Here is an 11220-nt window from a genome sequence, read left to right as displayed (position 1 = left end):
CAGGCTAGTTTCAAGCCATTCTGTGAGCAGGTCACATCAACAGAGTGAAGTGGCTTAATCTCCTGAAATAAAGGACTGAATTATTATATCTTAGTCATTATCCCAGCAGGGAAAATGATTGGGAATTTTCAACTCAACATTAAGTAAAAATGTGAAACAGGAGTTGATTACCTGTCAAAAAAGTGTGCGCCTGTTTATCAGTTATACAGCATATTCCTAGTATTTTAGTCTGAACTGCTGCTGCTCCCTCAGGCAAGAGCTGCTTCCCTTTTGTGCAACATAATGATATCAATAATAATGATACATATGTATCCCAGAAATTTTTATCTGAGCAGTGTAACAGTTCCAACAGAATTATGAATTGCCATTGCACTCCAAAATACAAAACATCATGAGAAGTTAAATATTTTCCTGAAATGCAAGACTTCAAAAATCTTCTACCTTTTTTTTTTTTGAACAAATGACTTCAATGGTTCTCTACAGTTTTGTCATCATGACAGAAATATTTTGATCAAGGCTTGTTATTCAGAGTTTTACTTGAATGCCACCTCGGTGAAAGTGAATAAATTAATAACATTTTTTCACTGAAAATGATCAGACTTTGAAATGCAAATGAGATTAATGACTAATTGTAAAACAAGTCCTTTTTTTTTTTCATCAGCATGTGGACCAAAAAAATTAAATGAATATGTAGTGACTCGAAACCCATCAGAAAGAGAATCTTTCTCCACCACATTACGCTTGTGTGCTGTGTATACTTCTGCTGGAAAGAACAGAGAAAAGTGTATAGATTAGTCTTAAAGTGCATATACTGTATCAAATACATGGCCATTCACAAGAGCTCCTGTGGCACAAGAAGAAAAAAAAAAAAGATGTGAGGCTCTTTGGAAAAAAAAAAAAAAAAAAAAAGTTAAATATCAGTCTTGCTGATCTTGCAGTGTCAGAGGCAGTGATCTCCCCTTGTTTGTGACCTCTGTCAGATGACAGTGAAGGTCTCCAATAAGCAGCAGTGTTGGTGAGTAGCACTCACTGAACTGTCTCCTCCAATAGTGGTCGCTTCACATCCTCTTGAAAGAAACAAGTGCCTCAAATACCAATTCTGGCCCTTCCCCCCCTAATTGTTTTCTATGCTCCGCTGAATCTGTCTTCACCACTGCTCTGTTCAAAACCTGCAGCACCATAACCTTCACTTTAATGGTGCCTGAACGCAGTGCTGCTAATTCCCAACAGGTAAGTGAGACTTTCAAAATAAAACATTATTTGGAAGAACCATTGACGTAAAAAAATACATATGTGCTATAAGCAGCATCTCCAGGGAGGGCAGCAGCAGCAGCACAGCTGTCGAAGTGGGTTCTTCTTCTTATACCTGGCGGCCAGCTTGAACTTCTCATTAGACGCAGCCACATAGTCCTGTGTCCTCTCTACATTGGTCTGGATGTGTTCAATGTAGGCCCCCTGTTCCTCCACCAGCATGAAAATGTCCATGAACAGGTCCCGCAGCTCCTTCATATTGTTCTCCAGGCTCAACAACTCCTGTAAGTGGAGAAGGATTATGGGATTAATGCCGCAGATATGAGGAACATTACTCAGAGGCTGGAGGTGGTCGGAGAGAGGACTGAAGGATACAATGGGGGAGCGGACTCGGATGCATACAACACAGCCTGAGCACAGATAATACTTGAAACGTCCTCGTCTGACTTTTATATTCTTAGATCTCTGTGTATTCAACAGGTCGACAGAGAGCGCAGTTTATTTCTCCTCTCAAGGAGTTAGTATCATTCAAGCGGTGTCCCAGGTCTACACAAGTGTCTAATAGATGACTTGAATGAAAATCAGACAGGGTCAGGGTTTTGTGGACTGCGTTTTACAAGATGTTTTCTGAGCCAAGACAGGAGAGCCAGTCTGCTCTCTTCTGTTAAAACCCACAACTGATTCAATTTCCATTTACTTATTTTCCCATTTGTGCCAGTTATACTGATGTGTGAAACATGCAATAATGCCACGGTCATTTCATCTGCAATAGAAGATAGATTAAAGGTCTTGATTCTCATTCTTATGACTTGCAAGCATTCATGCTATCAGACAATGAGACTATCCCACATCTGCGCAAACGGCTTATTATGAGCCATAGCTTTTGTTGTTCCTTTTTGTTCCTAAACCTAACCAAACTGTGATCAGAGTGTAAGGACAAATGGCCTATGTGGTCATTCAACTTCAAGACGATTGTACCAGTGTAATGAGTGAAAATTACACGTGAAGTTCATATTCATCAGCAACGAGCTTCAGCTGTATGATAACAAATGTGTGCATTTACCAAATAAAGATTAAATCTGGGTTTATCTACTTGAATTAAGTATTTTAGCTGACTTGAGGCATCAAGTGTTTGATTTATGAATGTTTACTTGACTTTCACATACTTCCACATCTTGGTGCCGAGCTGAATATATTGGAGCTTTCAGAAAAATCTGAGATTCACACCTAAAGCTCTTTGTGTTAGCTTTGAGTCAATATGTTAAGTCTTCGACTTGATGAGAAAATCGAGACAATCCTTCAAAATATGTTAGGAAGCGACAACAATGTTCTCTCTAAGTTAATAGCTTGGCAAACTGTGTAATTCTAACAAAGTTTATCACATTACACAATAATAGCATTCATGTGAAAACTTTGTCATAGCTCTGGGTTTTTCTATGTTGTTTGTAATTACCCTCACCTTGTGTCGCTGTTCGATCTCAGACAGCTGTGACCGTGTGATTCTGGCATCATTCAGCAGGTTCTCGTTGAAGACCTCCCATTTTCCTGTGGCGACCATCTCATTTACCTCCTCCTCTGCCACATCCCTTCCCGATACCTCCAGCTGCCGGATAATAAAGTACTTACAGCGCTCCTGCTTTGTCAGCAGACCTTCATTATACTGCCGCATTACCTGAACATAATTATAGCAAAAAGAGAGAATGAAAAAGAAGGAGTGGGAGGGAAATGAGAAATGAGAAGACATTTGAGTCCCATCTTTCTTAGCATAAGCGTAATTTATGCATGGTTCCTTGACCCTCTCGACACCACTGGTGGTACAACAAAGGATACTATGCTGCTGGGTGGGTGTGCAACACAGTTGCTGTACATTTTAGCATAGAAAGACACTCATGAAGTGAAGTGATCCAGCATTTTAGTGATTCCACTCTCTGGTTCTGGCAATTTTATCATTTCACTTCATTTCACTTATGCATTAGTATATAAATACAAATAGAATGAGCGATTTTCTTATTCTTATGTTGAAACAACTGTTGAGACGTCTTCAAGGAAGCAAAAAAAAAACTGCAAGAAATGACAATGTTTCAGGTATCCAGACCAAAATTGTAGATGATGACCAACCTGCTGGAACTTGAGGTGGAGTGCTGCATGCTGGGAGTGTTGTATTCTCGTTGTAACAGCTGTAGGTCCCTGCTGGTCCTCAGTTCTTTGGACCTGTTTTGAAAGGGCATCTAAACGTCGGTGGAGGCTTTCGGCCTGGAGCTTGATGTCTCGTGTTATGCTGCTCTCTTTCTTCATCACACTGAAACGACGCATGGTGGCCACCAGGGTTTTTTGCTGCTGGGTGAACTTAAGGACCTGTTTGTGGTTGAGATTAGACAAAACCTTCATTCTTGTGACCAAAACAGAAAGGAGGAAACTTTATTTCTATATGAAAGAACTGCAGGATTATAAATTATCTTCCAACTTCTCAGTCAAGTATGAATTTTTTATAATTCAACAAAGAAGAGTTTGGATTTATAAGAAGAAGAAAAAGAAAATAGGTGATGTATTTTTTACCTCTGTCTCCAGCACTGTGATGTCATCTCGTATTTGCTGGGCCTCAGACAAGAAATTCTCAATGATTGGCTCTTCCTCGAACAACACAGCCTGTGGCGTGATGACCCCAACCACCACAGAGTCATCATTATCACTCTCTCCTGAGAAAGGATTGGTATTCTCACTTGCTGCCTCAGAAAACTCTTGAGCGCTCTGCTGCAGCTCTTCCAGGCGGTCTTTCATTGTGGAAGGTGTCCTCGCCAAAACTCACTCCTCAGGACACGAAGTTGTTGTAGTATGTGCGGTTCTTGTCAGTGCTGACAAGTGGATGCTGAAAATAATAGCGTTAAACTTTAATGACTCCTGTTTGCAAGCTGGGTTGTTGCAGAAGATAGTAACGATACAGTTGAACCAGGGAACCCAGACTACAAATGTTAAAATGGAGGATATAAAGGAAGATGTAAACTCATACTAAACTGAATGTGTCAAGTAGAGGTAGTCAAGTTAAACGGGGGGATACATAACTTCAGCTCTGTAAACTATATTTATTTCCATGGTGTAGTGCTGCCAGAGGGCAGCCGTGACCCTACACCACTTTATTTTCTCCAAGTGAGGATTTGCAGTTCTCATAATCCAGTTGAAATTCATACATATTTTTAAGCGCTTGAAAATCCACTCATCACTAAAGCTTATGTCATACTGTAAAAACAAATGGACTGGTCAAAGTTGTCATATTGATATTTAACGTGATTTGATTCATTGACAACATCAACTCATGCATGCAAGTAACAAGAAGAAAACATTCCACCTTAAAAGGCTAGCTGCTGTTAGCCTTTGAGCTGCCAAGTGGATTAAATAATTTTTCTGTCTTGCTGACGTTAACTAGTAAAGATGAAAATCCAGTAAAACATTACAATGTCAGCCTGTTAAAACTTGAAATGAAAAGTCATAGCGTTCATAGTCTAGCCCTGTTGGATAAGCCTGCACTGCAGCTTTTCCTTAAAATGGATGTTTCAAATGCGGCTTCATTTGCACAAGTAAGTAAATTAAATCATTCAAAACACTACTTTCATTTCGACCTAAATTTTTAAATGCCATGCATTTTACAACCTACTACATCCATATAATATTCTAATATTCTCAGCATAATGAAATTAAGTCAATCCGACATTTGATCATGTGGTCAGTTATAGTTGACCAATCTATGTAAACTAACCTATGCAACGAGCCACAACCTAACCATACACATGCGCAGTACTTATAGCACTACAACTCTGTTTGTATAGGGTTGATAATTTCACCGTGACATATAAATTCAATAAAAGTTCAGATTTCAGTCATTTCTTTGCAGCACACAGTAATGTGATGTTTTTTCAGTAAAAATATGTTTCAGAAAAGAACTATTTGAAATTCATTAAATTATATCTAATTCGATTACTGCGCCATCACTATGACATTATGGGGATCAGCTTCTTTTCTCTCTCTTCTGGAACTGAATGGGAGGTTGATTTTATCTCAGCTTGGCATGGGGGTTAGAGGTGGCGGTAAGCTGTTAGACTCTACCAAAAGAGGAGAAGTGTGCGAAAGTTTCCTAGTTACCTTATATGTCTAAAGGTAGGGCAATAATTTTGCTTGAGTAATTATTGTTACTACTTTTTCAGTGATTATATTTTTCAAGTAACTTGCCCCACTCTGCTGGTGAAAACATAAGAACTGCTAATGCTAAGCTAATGAGCACATTGTACCCACAGAGTTAGAGGATGTGTTTTGGTACTCTAGAGTAAATGGTGAATAAATGCATATAGTGCTTTTCCTCCAATAATCCCAACTCCAATAATAACTCTATTACACTAAAACAAGACCATACATGTAAGGTACATATTAGTAATGAGTAAATAATGAAAGAGCAATATACATATAGTATGCACAGATCATCTTTCATACAAATGGAGATGTTCTGATATGCTCAGCATCAACACTTTTTGACTCATCAGACACTGTATGTGGATAACAAATAAATAAATAAATGAATAAAAAGCACCTGAAGACACAATTCCTTTACAAAATACAGCTGCTGTAATTGTGTAACTGTGTACTCTGGTGTGTCCAGTAGTGAATCAAAGCCTGATCACTGTTTGTTTATATCACTATAAACTCATCTGTCCTGATATGAGCATAACTGATGAGCCATATCTGCACTCTGCTGAACACTGAGATATATTTTTAACTATGAAAAACAACATGAGATAAACGAGCAGAAAGTTTATCTGCGACATCAGTCAAATTGACTCATGTTCATTTTCCCATGAGAACTGAGTGGGTTGTTTGTGTTCAGCGGCACACTCAGCCAAAACAAAAGACAAAGAAAACGCATCGAGTTGTCCAGCTTCTTAAACAGTGACAAGTAGGAGAAGTGACCTTGATGGACACAAACTAAAAGAGCAAACACACACACACAGACACGCAATATCTCAGATGTGACTGTTGTTTACTAAGTGTGGAAATGAAAAAATGATCTTTACAGGAACTGCTAAAGATTGAACGTATTTCACTTTTTAACTACAGCATGCTGATATCTTCCAAAGCTGAAGTAAACAAGTGACGTGCTTCTGATTAAAAAGCATGAGATGCAGGATCTGATTTACTAAATGCCTGAATTCTTAAATGTGAAGTGGACTCAACCACAGAGTCCTATGCATTGAAATGGGCGTACCAAAAATTTAGAAACAGCCCTAGCAACACGGGGATTTGGGTTTTAGAGGCCCTAAACATAATCTTTTGGAAGCATATGACTGTGTGGGGGGAACAGAGTATTTGGATGATGAGAAATGGAGCATTTCAAATCACAGACTATCCCATTTCTGGATAGGTTTCAAACAGGAAAGACCCTATTTTCTGTGTGTGTGTGTGTGTGTGTGTGTGTGTGTGTGTGTGTGTGTGTGTGTGTGTGTGTGTGTGTGTCTCTCAGAGTTCAAAGAATGTAAAAGTATCTTTTGTTTTTCTGGGCTGGTCTCTCTCCTTCTGTATTTCTCTCTTCTCTCTTTCTCTCTCGTCCCTACCTGCCCAGCCCAGAGAGCCGATTAAAAAAATTGCTCAAAGGATTTGGGAGCACATTCTCCTGTGTTTAGCCTAAAACCTGGAAGAAAGTGGGGCATGGTTCAAGGAGACTTGCCTCTCTCTCTCTCTCTCTCTCTCTCTCTCTCTCTCTCTCTCTCTCTCTCTCTCTCTCTCTCTCTCTCTCTGTGATTGAACATGTTGTTCTCTAAAACAGACAAATATTTTCCTTCTAGCAATCCATCTGCTGCTTTGTCTGTGTTTCTGAAGGAAATATTGTGTTGACATTCTCCCATCTCCGTGCAGGTGGAAAAATAGGAGTGCCCAAATGTTGTATTTTATCACAGGTCAAACATTTGCGCTGTGCATGCTTGGTCTTTAAACTTGAACAAAAATAATGAGTCCTGCTTAAAATATTCCAAAAATTGAAGGTGGTTAAGTAAATGGTCTTACTTTAACTTCTTTAAATTCAAGCTAGTCTTTCTATTAACAAATGAATAGCACAATATAGAAAAAAAAACACCAGAAAAATACAGGCTAACTTTGGTAGTACAAGATTTATTTCAACATACTTTTACACACATTTAGAGTTCAGTCTGAAATGAGGGTTTTACCTTAATGTTGTTAGTATTCCATCATGGGTTGTCTGAGGAGTATTTCCATGCAGAGTTCACCAGGAATGTAATCCAAGACAAGCTGACACATCTTTGATATCATTGTGTCATCTTCACATCTCCTCACATCCACCTGATGTTTGTCAGCTGTGAGTTACAGGTCTGAATACTCTGTGACAGTTGTGCCACCAACTGTTTAGTGGGACAGTCAGACTCACGAGGAGGGAAAGTTCTGAGGAAGTCTGGGTGAGTCAGTTGCAAGCACCGCCCCTCCTTTTGAGGAGGGGAGGTATGGCCAATAGGAAAGAAGCGGACTAAAGGGCCATTTGGTTATCAAAAGAAACAAGAGGTGACGTTATTAAGTAAATGAGGAAGGAGAGACAGTATGGACAGCACAGGGAGCTCATAAAGCCTTCCCTCAGGCCAATGCCTGGACAGGAAAGTGGAACAGAGCAAATAGAAGTGTATTGTGTACATTGCTGGGGCCAAACAATGGCGATAGCCGTTAGGGTGTCAACCAGGGTGTTAGGTTTCTCATCCGCAAAGTTGATTTCTATGTGAAATGTCTGGGTTCCTGGGGTAAGCCCTTGGTCTGGGGGTATTGTACTCCTTAGGCCCCAGTAACTCCACTGAGTACTTCTGACAGATTTCTACTGACAAGCTCACTAAAACCCAGAGGCCTTTTCAACACGAGAAGGGACGCAGTCGCTGTCTGCTATGCAGCATAACACGCTGTGCAAAGCTGTTTGAAGTGCGCCGTCAGAGGCAGAGGGGGGAGACAAGTTTGGAGGATGAGAGGAGTTTGGTGGGGACAAGAGTTCAGACTTCATCATTTGATACTTTGGAGGTTGGTTGCAGAATTTCTTATAACTTTGCAGCAGCCATGTTGTTAGTGTGGTGGCCTGTGATGGATGGGAAGGTATGCTTCAGGTAAAGGGTCAGATAGTTCACAACTTTTTATTGACCTGAGTTTTCTGTTGATTTTCACTCTCTCTCTCCACAGTGTATTTTTGTTAATCCAACAGCAGTTTAAAATTGCCAATAGCCCAGAGGTCCTTTTTTCAACCCAAAGAGGAAAATTTAATCCTTTAACTAAAGTTTGAAAATCACCACAACTGGAATAACGAGGTTTCTCCTTGACAACATCATGACAAATCATTTCGAGTGGGTGGTAGTGTGTTGCTTCTCTGAAAAAATTAAAAGCACATTAACCACATGATGACTATGCAAAACAATGTTAGTAAAGTTTTATCTCTCTTGTACCAGATGCTACTCTACGCCTGTAATAATGTCGCAGTGGTGTGTTAACTGTGAGTCATCTATCCCTGGTGGCAAGATATTATGACAACAAAGCAAAACCGGTTTTCTGAGTGTCAGAATTCACCTTCATCAGCATCACCGGAACAAGCTAACTGTACTGTACATGTTTCCTGATCAATCATCTATCCCTTTTGATGGAGAATAGGTTGAATGGGATTAGTTCTCTCTCTCTCTCTCTCTCTCTCTCTCTCTCTCTCTCTCTCTTTCTCTCACACTTTCTCTCTCTCTCTCTCTCTCAATCACTCACTCACACACACACTCCAACTCCCCAATGACAAGCTTCTCAAACCTTGGGACAAAATTGATCTCATCTCAATATTTGTAATTGCCTCGACTCCGTCTGTAGAATTTAAATTGGCTTTGATAGAACAACACTGAAAAAGAAATGTCAAGTAATTTGCTGAAGCTTTTGTTCGCCAAGGTCGAAAGCTTCTCAGTATTGCCTCCTCACTGGCTGTAAACTAGTTGCCTCCAACGTGCACTTCCAATCAAATGCTCTAGGCTTGTTAGGGCTGTGTTTACCAATTCAATGAAAACAGTGGGATTTATAAGCAGCTTGATAGAAAATGCTGCCTGAGAGGCTCAACTTAGAGAACAAAAGTTTGCTCTACCAAAAAAAAAAAAAAAAGTTTTTTTAAAGCTGCACTAATTAATATTTGTACATGAATGGATCAAATGACTGTATGTAATGTGAAATGGGTCATTTGTAGTGACAAACCTTCTAAAAGTTATCGCCCCCTTAAGCTTTGTGAAGTGTTTAAGTGTCTTTTAGCTCATTGTTTTGGTTTTATAAAACGCAACTTCACTATTTCGGTTCAGTTTGACAGCTAGCAGCTGTTTGTTTGGTGACAAAAGCTCTAATAAACCCACTGGACACCACCTCTCCAGTACCAAATGGCATACAGACAAAGTAAGCAACTAGCTGTAGTAGACTACAGTGGAACATTTTAACAGTTAAAGAACCAAATATTTCTTTAAGGAGCTGGGCACCAAAACTTTGTCAGTAGGTGGACACATTACGGCAGATCAATATTAACATTGCTTTATCTACTGCATGTTTAAAGGAGCTACTTGTATATTTTCGATCATGATTTGTTGCCGGGAGCAGGTGGTGGTGATTATTTCTTGACAACAGGAGGTTATAATATAATACCAGCGCTATGTCAACTAAGTGATGAGACAGGCCGGGGCTAGCTGCTTAGCTTGCTAACTTCAGTAGAAGAAAAGATGTGCTAGAGACAAGAGTTAACATTGCCATTTCCTGCCACCACTGGAGACAGCAGTTGTTGAGTAAAGGAATGAAGTTGCGACGCTTCTTCTAGCCCACGAAGTAAACAGCCTTTAATGCTAACACTGGGTATGTAGCAATAGCAAAACTTACAAATAGCTCCTTTAAATAAGCAGTTATTTGCTAACACAGTTGATAGTATATCATGATCAGGTCATAATGTGTCTATACTCTGTTTGCAGCATAATCTTGAGCACACAAGTGGCCAAAAAGCAAAGAAGTACAATGAATATACAATGCAGTAAGTTACTTATGTAGTTGTGCACAGGTAAAATTCACTTATAACAAACACTAAAAAGTATTCAACTCCTACCATTTATCACTCTTGGAGCAAAATAATTATTACATCACATGTAATTGCTAGACAAGTGATGAAACTTGACCTTGAACTTGAAAACAGATTTGTTTAATTTCTACTGCTGTGCAGAGTCATATTGCATTGTCATACACAAGAGAAACAAAAGTGAGGCCAGCTGAATGGGAATGACTGGATGACAGGGAGTATGAAAGAGAGCAGAGAGACAGTACTTCAACCTAAACAGGCAGACGTTTAAGAAAATAAGTGTTGAAGACGTGATGTGAAAAGCATTCAAATGCAACACCTCCTTGGTGTTTCATCTTTAATACACTCAATATGAAAGAGTGTATCAGGTTGTCTTGGTCATTGTAGCACGAAGAGTTTGTCTCACAGTATAGCTGTTGGAGAGCTCTCCGGGTATTGCTGTAATTGAAGTGATGTCAGGGGGAGTGCTTTGCTATTCTTCACTGTAGGGTCCAGAGACATAGAGAGAGAGAGAGAGAGAGAGAGAGAGAGAGTGAAAAACAGAGGGAGGTAAGACAACAAGTCCCAAACAGCCTCTCAGCCACAACCTTGAGAGTGATATTTAAACATTGCCAGAGAAGATATGCAGTGTTTTCTCTCTGAGGGGAGATAGAAAAAGGAGGATTAGATGAAACTGACATGGAATTGGAAGCCTATACAAATACTCATATAGTGAAACTGTTGGACTTAACAGTGTGCTCAGTGTGTTTGAAGTTTACCATTTTCATGCTGCAAACTCAAAATAAACATCCAAAAGTACAAGTGTTGCCTCTTGTCAGGGTGGAGAGCCTCTGAAAACAGCAGATATAAGTTTTCCCCTGACAGACAGAATAATG

The 11220-nt window shown here is 39.6% G+C and overlaps 1 protein-coding gene across 1 annotated transcript; it reads right to left on the bottom strand.

Annotated features, from left to right (window-relative positions):
* Positions 1 to 307: 307 nt before the first annotated feature.
* On the bottom strand, positions 308 to 7661 carry stx19 (syntaxin 19). Its single transcript, XM_023416644.2, has 5 exons — positions 7455 to 7661; positions 3808 to 4117; positions 3370 to 3606; positions 2711 to 2923; positions 308 to 1533 (listed from the first exon to the last, which is right to left on the bottom strand). The coding sequence occupies exons 2-5, from the start codon at positions 4027 to 4029 to the stop codon at positions 1297 to 1299; spliced, it is 909 nt and encodes a 302-aa protein (XP_023272412.1). The 5' UTR covers positions 4030 to 4117; positions 7455 to 7661; the 3' UTR covers positions 308 to 1296.
* Positions 7662 to 11220: the final 3559 nt, after the last annotated feature.

This window comes from Seriola lalandi, unplaced genomic scaffold, assembly GCF_002814215.2.
Source record: "Seriola lalandi dorsalis isolate HSWRI2012SDOR001 ecotype SW California unplaced genomic scaffold, Sedor1 jcf7180002054568, whole genome shotgun sequence".
Classification (NCBI taxonomy): Eukaryota; Metazoa; Chordata; class Actinopteri; order Carangiformes; family Carangidae; genus Seriola; species Seriola lalandi.
This window is presented reverse-complemented; position numbering and strand designations above follow the sequence as displayed.